Raw genomic sequence first — 17,189 nt, forward strand, 5'->3', positions numbered from 1 at the left:
CATTGTATCTTCTGTGAATGAGGGAGCTTTAATCTTTCCGGTTTTATGTGAATTGCGGTCATAAGCTGTCCGAACAACTCCCGCCCTTCACTGACCAATGCAAAATCACCATTGGCAACGCGCGCGAAAATGACCGCGGTGATATTTAATACGGGGGAAGAGAAAAAAACCCCAGTTTGTTTAGCCGCGGTTTCTTTGGAGGGGAAAGCCACGCATCGAGTTATTGTTAATTCTAATCACTTTAAAAAAAAGAATCGCCCGGGTATGCTAATGAGACCGGGTGACGTCAGGCGGGTTAAAATGGCGGCGGCGGGTCACGTGAGCCGCCGGGCTTTGTGAGCACATTGGCAGGTGCGCGAGCGGTGGCCGCTACTCGGCTCCTTCCCCCCTCCCCCCCCGGTAGATCGTGTCTGCGCGGCCGCCCCTCCACAGCACAGGTGAGCATTCCGCACCTCCGACCACAGCGTTCGCCTTCAAACATATCTGTAGACGCACAAGTCGGACGCCGGTGGTCGTGATTGTAGCTTTTAATGGCGAGCGAGTGGTCGCCGCCGGGTAGGGGGTTGGGCGGGATCGGACAGTCGGATTGACTCATCGGAGCGGCCTGTTCTCCGGCCGGGGCTCTGGCGCCTGGAGACTCGGCCGCTCTTTCGTTCACTCTGCCGTCGTTGTGCTTCTGCCGCACGACTAAAACTCGCATGGCCTCATATGTTGCTGGTACGAGAGGCCTCGGGGGTGGTGGGGGGTGGGGGTCAACTACGGGCAGGCAGGCCGGCAGCGGGTGTGATGCGGCGCCGCTATTATCCTCGCGTGGTTGTTGCAACATAACTTAATTCCTAGATCAAGTGTCGGTATGCCATCCCCTCCCCCATTGCCACTAAACAACAAATCCCCCGATGTATTCTAGTGATGATTAACCCGATTCTGAACCCATCCAGTGTGTGGAGTAGATTAGATTTGCAGTAAGTACAAAAACGCTCTGGAAATTGAAACAACATGCGTGAAATCAGCACGTTTATCTAGAAAGAAAGGTTAACGTCCGGGCGTATGACCTTTCACCCGAATATTATGGAGTCGTTCTGAAGTTAAGGAAGGGGTGTTTTTTAAGCTATTACGGCGAGTAGGCAGAATCCTGTGACTTGAAGTAACAAAACTATTTGCCGGAGGAATTTAGCGGGTCCTGCAACATTGGGGGGGGGGGGGGGGGAGGTAGAAATTATGAATGCTTCGGGTCTTAATCCTGCATCTGGACTCAAACCTTAACTGTTGCATCCACAAATACTACATAACATGCTGAACATTTCTAGTATTTATATTTTTAAACCGATCTTACGTTGAAAGGTTTATTTACCCGTTTTATGTCTTTAATTTTAATAGTTATCCAGTATAAAACTTGAAAGAAATCAGAGTAAAATTTGACAGCTGTCAGTTGGCTTTCATTGAGAGTTTTCATCCTGACCAGTTTTGAGGTACAGTAATGGTGAATTTGATACTGTTTGCAAAATATTTTGGAATTGTGTAGTTTTGAAGAAAAATTTGTAAGGTAGCACTTTAAAAAAAGTTCCAGTTGTATTTGTTACATATATTCACACATGGTTTTCTGTACCTGAGTGTAGCTTTTCTGTTCAGTTACACACATGAGCTTAGCAGGAAGAAACTGAGAACCGTGTAGCTTCTTGTTAATGGTTGTAGAGATACTCTCTGTTTGGTCCCAGGTTAGATTGAGGAAGAGATAAATCAACTAGCAATTCTATTCCAATATACGATGATGTAAAGTTCTTCATGAACTTGTGATTGTGAAAGTCTGGAAGAATGCATTTTTCCAGGGCTCTGTGATTGCATAATCTCTTGCTTGAGACACTGGGGTTTATAAATAGACATACTGTAGTACACAAATATCCAAGTGCGTGTTGCAAATAACTTTCTAAATCTAGTAAACCTATCAAGCCCAGGCTTCCAAACTGGAAGTGGGGCCTCCAGTTTGAAGTATTGTGCTCAGTTCTGTGCCACACTATCGGGATGACATGATTGCATTAGAAAGATTACAGAAGAAATTCACCAGGATGCTGCCTGGATTGGAGAGCTTTACTTGAAAGAAGAGATTGATTAGAGGGAGTCATACAACACAAAGACTGGTCCGTGCTGACCAAGGTGTCAAGTTTATTCTTACCGCAAGCAGGAGAGGTTCAAAATTAATTTTGTTATAGAAGTGTTTATATATATGCCACCATATAGACAATAGGTGCAGGAATAGGCCATTCGGCCCTTTGAGCCTGCACCACCATTCAATCTGATCATGGCTGATCATCCACAATCAGTATCCCATTCCTGCTTTCTCCCCATATCCCTTGACTCCGCTATCTTTAAGAGCTCTATCTAACTCTTTCTTGAAAGCATCCAGAGAATTGGCCTCCACTGCCTTCTGAGGCAGAGCATTCCATAGATACACAACTCTCTGGGTGAAAAAGTTTTTCCTGAGCTCTGTTCTAAATGGCCTACCCCTTATTCTTAAACTGTGGCCTCTGGTTCTGGACTCCCCCAAACATCGGGAACATGTTACCTGCCTCTACTAATAATCTTATATGTTTCAATCAGATCCCCTCTGATCCTTCTAAATTGCAGTGTATACAAGCCCAGTCGCTCCAATCTTTCAACATATGACAGTCCCGCCATCCGGGGAATTAACCTCATGAACCTACGCTGCACTCCCTCAATAGCAAGAATGTCCTTCCTCAAATTTGGAGACCAAAACTGAACACAATACTCCAGGTGTGGTTTCACCAGGGCCCTGTACAACTGCAGAAGGACCTCTTTGCTCCTATACTTAACTCCCCTTGTTATGAAGGCCAACATGCCATTAGCTTTCTTCACTGCCTGCTGCACCTGCATGCTTACTTTCAGTGACTGATGTAGAAGAACACCAAGATCTAGTTGTACTTCCCCTTTTCCTAACTTGACACCATTCAGATAGTAATCTGCCTTCCTGTTCTTGCCACCAAAGTGGGTAACCTCACATTTATCCGCATTTAACTGCATCTGCCCACTCACCCAACCTGTCCAAGTCACCCTGCATTCTCCTAACATCATCCTCATATTTCACACTGCCACCCCGCTTTGTGTCAACTGCAAATTTGCTAATGTTAATTTTAATCCCTTCATCTAAATCATGAATGTATATTGTAAACAGCTGCGGTCCCAGCACCGAGCCTTGCTGGGGTGAACCCCACCAGTCACTGCCTGCCATTCTGAAAAGAACCCATTAATCCCTACTGTTTGTTTCCTGTCTGCCAACCAATTTTCTGCCCATGTTAGTACCCTACCCCCAGTACCATGTGCTCTAATTTTGCCCACTAAACAACCTGAGATTTATTTTCTTGTGGGCACACTCAAATCTATAGAATAATAACAATCTTCTAGAGATTCTGGTGACCTTCTGGAGGCGCTTAACATTGTGAGGGTCACAGGTTAGATAGACCTTTTTCTCCAGGACAGGAGTCTAAAAGTAGTGGGTGTGGGTTTAAAGTGAAAGGGGAGAAATGGGGTAATTCTTTTTACTTGGAGGGTGATGAGTATGTGGAATAAGCTGTAAGAGGAAGTGGTAGGGATGTGTTTAAAAGGTGCAGGCAGGTACATGGCTAGGAAAGAAATAGAGAAATATTGGCCTAATGTGGGCAGGAGGGTTCAGCCTAGATGAGTATCAAGGTTGTCATAGGCAAATTGGTCTGAGAGCCTATCGCGGTGCTGTCAGAGATCACTTGGATAGTGTTGAACTCTTTACTCATGGAGCTCCCAGCTGTACCTCTACTTCCCACCATCCAGTCTAACCAAGCCTCGCTCCGCCATAGCAGAGATAAAATACTTGTCCTTGCTTTCCACTCCATTAACATCCACGTGTAATATAGTTTCCTCCATTATTTCACGATCTGATGCATCTTTCCTCTCATCATCTGATAGGACTGTTTCTTCACAATTCTTTGATTTGGTATTCCATCTGCATCACCCACTCCATTTGAGATGTTCCCATGCAAGAAAGGTAAACCTACCCTTCTGCCTCATCTCTTTTACCCATCCATGGACCCTAAATGGTAATTCCATTGAACCTCTTCACACCCACCATCTGAATTGAATTGAGTGATCTTTATTGTCATTATACATAGGTGCAATGAAACTCTGTTTGGCTTCTTCTCAGGCAATCAAACAAAGTGGTAGATATAAACAAGACAGTAATAGAAAAACAGTATTAAATAGATAAGTAGCAGAAAATAAGTTGCAGCAGCACCAGAATATCACAGTAATGAATAAAGTGCTGTTAGTGCAAGTATTTGAGTCCTTGTGTGTGCTCACAGTTTCAGTCATTGTTCTGTGGGAGTGGTGCGATGGAGGCCACAGCTGTGGGGTAGAAGCTGTTCCTCAGTCTATTCTGGCTTTTAGTGTCCTGAATTTTTTGCTGGACGGCAGCAGATCAAACGGAGTGGCCAGGGTTTGTGGTGTCTCTGGATATGCTGATTGCTTTCCTCCTGAGTCTGCTGGAATAGATGGTGTCCAGTCCTGGGAGCTCCATCTTGACAATTCGCTGGGCCGCCTTCACCACGCAATGCAGGTCTCGTTGCTCAGAGGCTGTGCAGCTGGCGTACCACACTGTGGCACTGTTGGTCAGGATGGTTTCAGTTGTGCTTCTGTAGAAGTTAAGCAACAGCTTTTGTGGGAGCTTGGCCTGTTTCAGCTTTCTGAGGAAGAAGAGTGTTGTGCCTTTTTTTTTACAAGCAGTGAGGTGTTGGTGGTCCATGTCAGCTGCTTTGACAACACAACTCCAAGGAACTTTAGGTTTTCCACACTTTCCACTACCTCTCCATGTATATGGGGGAAGATGTATTCTGTTCTTTGATCTCCTGAAGTCAATGATCATCTCTTTTGTTTATTACCATATTAGCTTATTACCTTCTCTAATTTAGAGAAATGATTTGTAGATTGGGTGACTCTGAGCTTCAAGTCACCCTGTTCCACATATTTTCTGTTTAAGCACGAGGTAACCTTGACAGCTCATGTTGAAATCACCAGGTTCAGGTTACTGTCCTTTTCTCTGTGTTACAAATGATCAGTTCCAAATTAAGGTCACCCACTTAACTCAGATTTTCTCTCTCCACATATGCTGTTTTATCTGGGTAACTTCAGCATTCTCTATTGTTTTGAACTGTCAACAGCTGATGTGTTCTGCTTTTCAATCATGTTGTTTTGTCCTAACCACCCTCATCTAGTTGGGCACAGAATGCTGTAGGAACTCAGCGGGTCAGGCAGCATCTATGGAAATGAATAAACAGTGGATGTTTTGGGCTGATGCCCTACATCATGTGTGGAAAGGAAGGAGAAACATCAGAATAAAAAGTTTGGATGACTTGGATAATTGGGGAATAGAATTCATTTGTCATTTAGTTCATCTTTACAGTGCATTATATTAGGAATGTTAATGGTGTAATTGAGGATATTTGCCACTCTGGCTTTCCCTTTTTTCAAAAGAAGATACAGATGCTTGAAAGTCAAAATGATGAGACTTAAGAACAACTTTCCCATTGCTGTCAGATTTCAGAACAAATGGCCTCCTTACATCCCCTTCCCAGTTGTACTTCTGCCTCTTGTGAGTTCATGGTGTATTACGCTATGTTCATCGCTGCATTTATTGTTGCACTTTATATTGCCATGTTCATTCTGAGATTCATGCAAGCGTAGAATATCATTGCACCCTGGCAAGTTTAGGTCTGCAAGATCTCAACCATATTGCTTTCAGAGGTCTGGAGAATATACCTGACAGTTAACTGCTGTATTTATACTTATTACCAAAGACTTCGTAGGCTTGGAGCTGGAATATGGAAATTATTGAGTCAGGATTCTTCACTCCCTAAACCTGGTATTTGATTTTCTACCCTCTAAATATTCTTGTACTTTTAAAATTGCTGGAAAGAATTTTGGTTCTTCATTTGCATCTAGTCAATCTGTATCTGTCACAAATGATACCTCCGCCAAAATGTTCTAATTCAACCCCGGATTGTCCTTATTTTTTTCTGTACCTTTTTATCCTGTACTTTTTCCTTTGATCTACTATTCCCAAGTCATTCGAATTTTTTTTGTTAATTTTGGTCCACTGAGCTCCAGCTCTTAGCAATATAGAGAGCAGGACTAATTATTCATTCTTTGTAAATTTATAATTTTCTTGGGAAATATTTATCCAGTTCCTTTTTGAAATCAACTACACTCATCACACCTGGAATCAAAATCATAATTCATTTTTTAAACTAATAATGTTTTGCAAATCTTGGCTCTAATTTTGAGTTACATAAGTTATTGGTGAGATCACATTTGGAGCATACATTATTTTGGTTGCTCTGTTGCAGGAAAGGCATTGTCAAATTGGAGACGGTACAGAAGACTGGGATGCTGTCTGGACTAGAGGTCTTAAGTAAAAGTGTGATGTTGGCCAAACCGAATCTTGGTTTTTGGGGGCTTAGGAGAATGAGGGGTGACCTCAAAAAAGTTAAATGAAGTCATGAGGGGAATGGATAAGGTGGCTCTTGGGAGTCCTTGTGCAGGATACCCTAAAGGTTAAGTCCAAAATGAAAGGGTACTGATACAAGATAGGAGGGGAGAGAATTAAATCTACCTGAGAGGTGACTTCTTGACAGAGAGGCTGGTGAGTACCTAAAATGAGCTGTCAGGAACTGTACATTTGAAACATTTAAGAGGCATATGAGTAGGTAAATGGAAGGAAAGGGCTTGGAGGGCTGTGGGCTGAACGTGAGCAACTGGAACTAGTAGGGAAGATGCTGTAGTCAGCATGGACCTATTGGACCAAAGATCCTGTTTCTGTATTGTATTACTCTATGACTCACTAGATAGGGACATCAAATTCAAGCATCGGAAGCATTTCCCCCTTATTGATTTTATTTTTTTAATGTATCAAAGTAGCTGTGGCGACCCAATTTCTGCGCAGGCGAACCGGCTCACAAATAGCCAGCGCGCGGGGGGAGACTTTGGTAATGCACCTCTGATGTCATTTCCACCCGGAGAGGGCGGGCGCTAGGGATTAAATGCCAGCAACGCGAAGTTTGAATAAACTAGTCTCCAAACGGCTTACCGACTGCGTGTCGTTATTTCAGCGCTGTGTGTAGCACATTGCTACATTGGTGACCCCGACGGTCCAAACGGGATTTGGACCAAAGATGACCGACTCTTCATCTGTTCACGCAGTTTCGCTAAAACTGCCGACTTTCTGGACGCTGCGACCACGCGTGTGGTTTAGCCAAGCAGAAGCCCAGTTCCAGATTCAGCAGATACCCTCTGATTCCACGCGTTACTACCACGTGGTGAGCGCCCTTGACCAAGAGACGGCTGCCCAGGTTGCGGATTTCATGCAGTCGCCCCCGGAAGAAGGCAAATATGAAACATTCAAGGCGCTGCTCATTGGGACCTTTGGCCTCTCACGGCGTGAGCGAGGTGCCCGCCTGCTTCACTTGGACAGTTTGGGAGACAGACTGCCATCAGCATTGATGAACGAGATGCTGTCCCTGGCAGATGGACACAGCCCTGCCTCATGTTTGAGCAGGCGTTCCTAGAGCGACTGCCCGAGGACATACAGCTGCTGCTGGCCGACACAGATTTCAGCGACCCCCGGAAGGTGGCGGCCCGGGCAGACGTGCTGTGGAAAGCCAAGAGGGAGAGCGTGGCATCCGTTGGTCAGATTACCAGGCCACGCGCCCAACAACAGACCAGACCAGGCCCGGCAGGAGGGTGCACCCAACACAGAGGCAGGAGTGAGGAGGCCAGTGAACAGTGGTGTTTCTACCACCAGCGGTGGGGCACAAAAGCCCGCCGTTGTCACCCGCTCTGCAAGGGCCAGGGCCAGCTGCCGCTAATGACTATGGCGGCTGGCCACCAGGACAGCCTCTTGTACGTCTGGGACAAACAGTCGGGACGCCGCTTCTTGGTCGACACCGGAGCGGAGATCAGCGTCTTGCCCCCTGACGGGGTACGACACCCGCAGCAGGGAGCCAGGACCCACCCTGAGGGCTGCAAATGGCAGCACGATACGGACCTACGGCACCCGCACAGTGCAGCTGCAGTTCGGCGCCAGCCGGTTCACGTGGGACTTCACACTGGCCGCGGTGGCCCAACCACTCCTGGGGGCGGACTTCTTGCGAGCTCACAGCCTGCTGGTCGACTTGCAAGGGAAAAGACTGGTACATGCCGAGACTTTCCAGACGTTCTCCCTGGGTGAAGCCAAGTTGCCGGCCCCACACCTGGACTCCATCATGCTGTCGGACAACAAATTCACCAGAATCCTGGCGGACTTTCCATCGATTCTGCACTGCAATTCACGGCAACCATGCCTAGACACGGGGTACAGCACTACATTCCGACCCAGGACCACCCCTCCATGTCCGCGCACGAAGGCTCCCCCCCGGAAAAGCTCCGCCTGGCGAAGGAGGAGTTCAAGAGGGTGGAGGAATTGGGGATCGTACGGAGGTCCGACAGCCCATGGGCCTCCCCACTGCACATGGTGCCCAAAGCAGCCGGGGGTTGGAGACCATGCGACGACTACCGCAGACTGAACGAGGCTACCACTCCAGACTGCTACCCCATGCCGCACATACAGGACTTTGCAGCATACCTGCATGGGGCAACAATCTTTTCCAAAGTAGACCTCGTCCGGGGATACCATCAAATCCCAGTGCACCCTGAAGACATCCCCAAAACAGCACTCATCACCCCGTTCGGCTTGAAGAATGCTGCACAGACGTTCCAGTGGCTAATGGACGCGGTGGGACGCAACCTGGACTTTGCGTTCATCTATGTGGACGACATTCTTATAGCCAGCAGTTGTCATCAGGAGCATCTGTCCCACCTCCGCCAGCTCTACTCCCGCCTGAGTGATTTCGGCCTCACAATCAAACCGGCCAAATGCCAGTTCGGTCTTGATACCATCGACTTCCTGGGCCACAGGATTACCAAAGGCGGGGCAACACCTCTGCCCGCCAAGGTAGACGTGATCCGCCACTTTGCCCGGCCCAACATGGTCAAAGGCCTTCAGGGGTTCGTTGGTATGATGAACTTCTACCACCTTTTCCTCCCCTCAGCAGCCCGTATCATGCTCCCTTTGTACACCCTGATGTCGGGTAAAGGCAAGGACATTACTTGGGACGAGGAGGCCGCGGCCGCTTTCGTTAAAGCCAAGGAAGCCTTGGCAGATGCCGCGATGCTGGTGCACCCCAGAACAGACGTTCCGACCGCCCTCACGGTGGATGCATCCGACACAGCAGTCGGTGGGGTGCTAGAGCAGCTCATCAAGGGGTGCTGGCAACCCCTGGCGTTCTTCAGCAAGCACCTACGACCACCCGAACTCAAGTACAGTGCTTTCGACTGGGAGCTGTTGGCACTGTATCTGGCAATCCGGCATTTCAGGTACTTCTTAGAAGGCAAGGCCGTTCACCGCATTCACGGACCACAAACTGTTGACCTTCGCGTTCACGAAGGTGTCTGATCCCTGGTTAGCTCACCAGCAGCGACATCTGTCCTACATATCCGAGTACACGATGGACATCCAGCATGTATCAGGAAAGGGCAACGTCGTGGCGGACCCACTCTCTACACCAGCTGTCCAGGCCCTGTCCCTGGGGACAGCTGTCCCTCCGGCAGGCTATGCAGCACTGGCGGAGGCGCAGCAGGCAGACGACGAGATGCCCAGCTACAGGACCGCAGTCTCGGGTTTGCTGCTCCAAGACTTTCTCAGAGGCCCAGGTGATAGGACCCTCCTGTGCGACGTGGCTGCTGGCCAACCTCGCCCCATCGTCCCGGCAGCCTGGAGGTGGCGAGTTTTCGGCTCCATACACGGTTTGGCGCACCCATCTATCAGGACAACCGTCCGGCTGGTCTCCAGCAAGTTCGCGTGGCACGGACTTCGCAAGCAGGTCAGTGAATGGGCCAGAACGTGCGCGCAGTGTCAAACAGCCAAGGTGCAGCAGCTCACTAAAGCTCCGCCGCAGCAGTTCGAATCCACCCACCAGAGGTTCGACCACATTCATGTGGATATCGTGGGCCCCCTACCAGTGTCTCGAGGAGCGCGGTACCTCCTAACTATGGTAGACCGGTTCACGAGGTGGCCAGAGGCGGTCCCACTCACCGACACATCTGCCGATTCCTGCACCCGAGCACTGATCGCAACCTGGGTAGCACGCTTCGGGGGTACCGGCCCACATTACCTCCGACAGAGGTGCCCAGTTCACCTCCAGCCTGTTGGGAACGCAGCTGCACCACACAACTGCCTACCACCCACAGTCGAACGGACTAGTGGAACACTTCCACCGTCACTTGAAGTCAGCTCTCATGGCCTGCCTGAGAGGACCTAACTGGGTGAATGAGCTTCCCTGGGTCCTGCTTGGAATTTGTACAGCGCCCAAAGAGGATCTGCACGCCTCATTGGCTGAGTTGGTGTACAGCGTGCCCCTGGCTGTCCCGGGAGAGTTCATACCAGCCCCAAGAGGGCAAGAGGAAGAACCCGCAGCAGTCCTGGACAGGGTACGCAAAAGGCTCGGTAACCCGGCCCCCGTACCAACTTCACAGCACGGACTGACCCTGACCCATGTACCCAAAGACCTGCAGAACTGTAAGTTTGTGTTTGTACGAAGGGGCGGACACCGGGCCACCGCTACAGCGGCCGTACGAGGGGCCATTCAAAGTGATCAACAACAACGGGTCCACGTACGTTCTGGACATTGGGGGGGGGGGGGGGAGAGGAGGTTTTCACGGTGGCACAGCCAGTCGAGGTTCAGGCACCGCGGCGCAGAGGCAGACCTCCCAAACCGAGGCTGATTCAGACTGTGGACATTGAGTGGACATTGTGGACAATAACCCACAAAGTTATGCCGAACATGTCCCTACCTTAGAAATTACTAGCCTTACCCGTAGCCCTCTATTTTTCTAAGCTCCATGTATCTATCTAAAAGTCTCTTAAAAGACCCTATCGTATCCACTAACACCACCGTTGCTGGCAGCCCATTCCACGCACTCTCCACTCTGAGTAAAAAACTTACCCCTGACATCTTCTCTGTACCTACTCCCCAGCACCTTAAACCTGTGTCCTCTTGTGGTAACCATTTCAGCCCTGGGGAAAAAGACTCTGACTATCCACACGATCAGTGCCTCTCATTATCTTACACACCTTTATCAGGTGACCTCATCCTCCGTTACTCCAAGGAGAAAAGGTGAGTTGACTCAACCTGCTTTCATAGGGCATGCTCCCCAATCCAGGCAACATCCTTGTGAATCTCCTCTGCACCCTTTCTATGGCTTCCACATCCTTCCTATAGTGAGGCGACCAGAACTGAGCACAGTACTCCCAAGTGGGGTCTGACCAGGGTCCTATATAGCTGCAACATTACCTTGGCTCTCAAATTCAATTCCATGATTAATGAAGGCCAACATACCGTATGCCTTCTTAACCACAGAGTCAACCTGCACAGCTGCTTTGAGCATCCTGTGGACTCGGACCCCAAGTTTCCTCTGATCCTCCACACTGCCAAGAGTCTTACCATTAATACTATATTCTGCCATCATATTTGACCTACCAAAATGAACCACTTCACACTTATCTGGGTTGAACTCCATCTGCCACTTCTCAGCCCAGTTTTGCATCCTATCAATATCCCGCTGTAACCTCTGACAGCCCTCCACACTATCCACAACACCTCCAACCTTTGTGTCATCAGCAAACTTACTAACCCATCCCTCCACTTCCTCATCCAGGTTATTTATAAAAAAATCACAGAGTAAGGGTCCCAGAACAGATCCCTGAGGCACACCACTGGTCACTGACCTCCATGAAGAATATGATCCGTCTACAACCACTCTTTGCGTTCTGTGGGCAAGCCAGTTCTGGATCCACAAAGCAATGTTCCCTTGGATCCCATGCCTCCTTTTTCAATAAGCCTTGCTTGGGGTACCTTATCAAATACTTTGCTGAAATCCATATACATTCCATCTACTGCTCTACCTTCATCAATGTGTTTAGTCACATCCTCAAAAATTTCAATCAGGCCTGTAAGACACGACCTGCCCTTGACAAAGCCATGCTGACTGTTCCAAATCGTATTATACCTCTAAATGTTCATAAATCCTGCCTCTCAGGATCTTCTCCATCAACTTACCAACCACTGAAGTAAGACTCACTGGTCTATAATTTCCTGGGCTATCTCTACTCCCTTTCTTGAATAAAGGAACAACATCCGCAGCCCTCCAATCCTCCGGAACCTCTACTGTCCTCATTGATGATATAGAGATCATCGCCAGAGGCTCAGCAATCTCCTCCCTCATCTCCCACAGTAACCTGGGGTACATCTCATATGTTCCCAGCGACTTATCCAACTTGATGCTTTCCAAAACCTCCAGCACATCCTCTTTCTTAATATGTACAAGCTTTTCAGTCCGCTGCAAGTCATCACTAAAGTCACCAAGATCCTTTTCCATAGTGAATACTGAAGTAAAGTATTCATTAAGTACCTCTGCTATTTCCTCTGGTTCCATACATACTTTCTCACTGTCACACTTGATAGGTCCTATTCTTTCATATCTTGCTCTTCACATACTTGTAGAATGCCTTGGGGTTTTCCTTAATCCTGCCCGCCAAGGCCTTCTCATGACCCTTTCTGGCTCTCCTCATTTCCTTTTTAAGCTCCTTCCTGTTAGCTTTATAATCTTCTAGATCTCTAACATTACCTAGCTCTCTGAACCTTTTGTTAGCTTTTCTTCTTGACTAGATTTATTACAGCCTTTGTACATCATGGTTTCTGTACCCTACCATAACTTCCCTGTCTCATTGGAACGTACCTATGCAGAACATATCTCTTGAACATTTGCTACATTTCTTCTGTACTTTTCCCTGAGAACATCTGTTCCCAATTTAAGCTTTCAATTTCCTGCCTGATAGCCTCATAATTCCCCTTATGCCAATTAAACGCTTTTCTAATTTGTCTGTTCTGATCTCTCTCCAATGTTGTTGTAAAGGAGATAGAATTATGATCACTATCTCCAAAATGCTCTGCCACTGAGAGATCTGACACCTGACCAGGTTCATTTCCCAATATCAAATCAAGTACAGTCTCTCTTCTTGTAGGCTTATCTACATATTATGTCAAGAAACCTTCCTGAACACACCTAACAAACTCCACCCCATCTAAACCCCTTGCTCTAGGGTAGTGGTCGCCAACCCGTCGATCTCGATCGACTGGTCGATCTTTGAGACTTTCTCAGTAGATCCCGAAAAAAAAAGAAAAATAAATACACAGATACTGTTGAGAGATTGTTTCCGGGTTGCATGGTTTTCATTCTGTTCTTTCTGCCCAGTGCGCATGCGCATAGGTTCCCTGCTCTACACAGTGTACTTCAGTGGTCCCCAACCACCGGGCCTTGAGGAAACAATATGCGTCAGTTGCACCTTTCCTCATTCCCTGTCACAGCCACTGTTGAACTTGAACCCGTGCGAGATCATCAGTTGCTTAAACGCACGGCCGGCGGGAAGAGCCGTTTCTATTGGCCCAGAGCGCGGCTGGTGGGAACTGCCAATGCTACTGGCCTGGAGCGTGGCCGGTGGGAAGTGCCAATGCTACGGCCCGGAGCGCAGCTGGCAGGAACCGCCGATGCTACTGGCCTGGAGCGCAGACAGATGGGGGGGCCACCTCTGAACCTATTTAGCACACCAAATGTTCGTGGGGAATCCAGTGCTAAAATATTCGCAGACGACCTAATTCGGGCTCAAGGTTTCGTAAGTATCAGAGCAGCTACCTCGCTGCGATCTGCTGATACAAACTTTTGTCGGTGGATAGATCCTACAAGGGGGGCGGGCTCAGGCCTCTCGCTCTCCTCACTCGGTTGGTCGCTCTGTCCGGACTGCAACCGCTGCGGCCCTGGCAGGGGGATTTCCGGTCCTGACCTTGTCCTCTCACCCCACCCATGACCAGCCGCACCTGGCCAGGGTGTCTGGCGGCGGGCGGGCAGAGGATGGAGTTCGGGCCTGGAGGCTGTCTAATGCGGCAATGAAGCCCTCAAAACTGCTTCAGTACCTTGAGTCCAAGCACCCTGCACTTAAAGACGAACCCGTTGAGTTTTTTTCCCTATCTGCTCCTCTATATCCCTGTTACTATTGGGCGGCCTATAAAAAACACCCAGTAAAGGTATTGACCCCTCGTTCCTAACCTCCAACCACAGAGACTCTGTAGACAATCCCTCCATGATGTCCACCTTTTCTGCAACAGTGCCACGCCCCCACCTCTTTTGCCTCCCTCCCTGTCCTTTCTGAAACATCTAAAAACCAGCACTTGAAGTAACCATTCTTGTTCCTGAGCCATCCAGGTCTCTGTAATGGCCACTACATCGTAGTTCCAAGTACTGATCCACACTCTAAGCTCATCCACTTTGTTCACAATATTCTTTGCGTTAAAATAGACACATCTCAAAGCGTCTGAGCGCGTCCCTTCTCTATTACCTGCCTATCCTCCCTCACACACTGTCTCCTAGCTTTCTCTATTTGTGAGCCAACCACCTCTTCCTCAGTCTCTTCAGTTTGGTTCCCACCCCTCAGCAATTCTAGTTTAAACTCTCCCCAGTAGCCTCAGCAAACCTCCCCACCAGGATATTGGTCCCCTTGGGATTCAAGTGCAACTCGTCCTTTTTGTACAAATCACACCTGCCCCAAAAGAGGTCCCAATGATCCAGAAATCTGAATCCTTGCCCCCTGCTCTAATTCCTCAGCCACGCATTTATCCTCCACCTCATTCTATTCCTAATTATATGGAGGTTCGTCTGCTCAGCAGCAGAAGTAGGTTATTGAGCCCCTTGAGTCCAAGTTTCCACTAAATTAATATGCGTACATCTTTAGACAGTCTAGTTGCCCTGATAGAACTCTTGGAGAAGAGTTTCAGATAGCCAGTAGTCTACGAATAGGGAAGGTGCCTCTTGGTTTCATTCCTCTCTCCCCTAGCTCTAACTTCAACATTGTGTATTCAGGTACTGTCCGTACACTATCATTTATCATTTGAGACCTCACTTAGGTTCTGCTGTATAGTGAAATTCCAAAAGTATACAGCTAAGCTTACATCTGCTGCCATAATTCCCCCTTCCACATATTGGTGTCATGTTGATAATTCTCAAAACCAAACACGTTCCAAAACTGGTTCCCTCATTTCCAACTGTTCTGTCAAAACTCTTGATGACCTTAAGACAGGAGCAGAATTGGACCATTCAACTTCTATACCCTTGGAACTTTGCTTCCCATTTTGTCAGCTAGCTGCTGTTTTAAATATGTAATTTATCATTAGATTTTTAGTCATGTGCAAACTCAGCACTTAGAAAAGTATCACTTTTAAAAAGTTCTCAATCTGCATTAATGGCATTGAGAACACCATCTGATTCTGGTTTCTCCTTGTTCCTTAAGTCTTTTACCTTCAATTCCTTGCATGCTGTAATACCCTAATCAGTCCAGTTGTAGTCTCTGCAATTCATCCAGATGGAGACTTTGATATGTGAACCCACCAGAATCATCTTGGGTTGTTTCGCCTCTTTTGTAGTGACGTGTGGGAATCTCCTCTCAGCTGAGGAGGACACGCAACATTGGTTTTACACATTGCTTGTTTTATTTGCAGTTGTGCAAATATTTCCGAATATTTTGCTTAAGTCCTGCCTCTGACATTGTTCCTAGCTGCTATCACTGAATTACTGATGCAGGTCTAAGTCAGGATAGTGTTCAATTTGTAATATTCTCATATAATGGCTGTACTTGTATTCTCTTTGCAATTCCCTTCTATTCTAGGGAAAAACAGCCCAACTTCTCCAGACTCTCCATATAACTGAAGTCCTCCTTTCTTCTGTAGCCTCTCCAGAGATTTCAGCTCTCTCCCTAAGAGTGGTACATAGAACAGGGTACATTGCTCCAGTTAACTTGGTCTGTAATGTAGATACTACATCTCGAGTTTCTGCGGGTAACTGTATGTTCTTGCTATCTTTTGTGTTATGTTATGTTCAGAAGGGTGAAGTACTGATCACCCTGCTGAGAGAAGGTAAGTTTTTAGCCATTGATTTTCCTGTTATATTTTCATGGGGCCATTATTTGTCCATTGACATTTATTTCTTTTGCATTTTCTATAAGAATGAATTTTATTTCTAATTTTTGGCTGGTGATATATGAATTCTGTAAGGGTGAATTTTTGTAAGCCATAACGCAGAGGTCACCCATAGTGACTTTCGATATGCTGTGGCATTCAAAATGCAATATTAACCTTTTTATTTCACATCACTGTTGCAAATAGCACAATGGCACGTCCTTCCAAAAACCAGCAAAAATTATGGCCTTAATATTGGTGGCTATGCAGCTTGATGGGATTTGCATCCAACTTGGGAAAGCTTTACTGCAGTAAGAACAGATGTATCCTAATCCATAATTTGTTGTTTCCGGGTATCAGTCTTGTCTGATGAAAGTACCTGTTAAAATTTTATATGCTCTAAAATGGACAGTTTCTTTTTCAGATTTTCTATTTTGTACATTTTGTATATACTGTATATGATGACTTCGGTGGGCAGTGACCGTTCTCGGGGAACTCGGGATAAGACGCAAGCTCAAACACAAGCACAGATACAGAAACCAGTACAGGTAAATGGTTGAAGACCGCAGTAGCTGCCAGTGCAGATATAGTCTGGAATATTCTTTGGGTTGCATGTCTTCGTATTTGCAAGTATTGTTTTTTAATAGCATGTACACTCAGTGCCCACTTTATTAGGTAAGCTGGTACACCTGCTCATTAATGCACATATTTAATCAGCCAATCATATGGCAGCAACTCAATACAAAAAGCATGCAGATATGGTCAAGAGGTTTGTTTGTTTATCAGACCAAACATCAGAATGGGGAAGAAATATAACCTAAGTGATTTTGACTGAAATGATTGGTGCAGATAGGATGGTTTGCGTATCTCAGAAACTGCTGATCTCCTGGGATTTTCACACACCACAGTCTCTAGAGCAGGGGTTCCCAATCTGAGACCCATGGGCCCCTTGGTTAATGGTGGGAGGGGGGGTGTCCCCTGCTCTAAAGTTTACAGAGAATGGTGTAGAAAACAAAAAAACATTCAGTTCCGTGGGTGAAAATATCTCGTTAA

General features: G+C 47.2%; 1 protein-coding gene across 5 annotated transcripts in view; it reads left to right on the forward strand.

Annotated features, from left to right (window-relative positions):
• Positions 1 to 317: 317 nt before the first annotated feature.
• Positions 318 to 17,189, forward strand: part of ubap2a (ubiquitin associated protein 2a) — a 107,110-nt gene continuing 90,238 nt past the window's right edge. For 4 of the 5 annotated variants that reach the window (XM_073064208.1, XM_073064210.1, XM_073064209.1 and 1 more), the window contains exons 1-2: positions 318 to 437; positions 16,561 to 16,684. In XM_073064208.1, the coding sequence (XP_072920309.1) occupies positions 16,595 to 16,684 (90 nt within the window). In that variant the 5' untranslated portion in view covers positions 318 to 437; positions 16,561 to 16,594. The remainder of the gene's footprint in view (positions 438 to 16,560; positions 16,685 to 17,189) is intronic. The other variant, XM_073064211.1, reaches the window with a different exon arrangement.

The sequence above is a fragment of the Hemitrygon akajei genome, chromosome 13, assembly GCF_048418815.1.
Source record: "Hemitrygon akajei chromosome 13, sHemAka1.3, whole genome shotgun sequence".
Lineage (NCBI taxonomy): Eukaryota > Metazoa > Chordata > Chondrichthyes > Myliobatiformes > Dasyatidae > Hemitrygon > Hemitrygon akajei.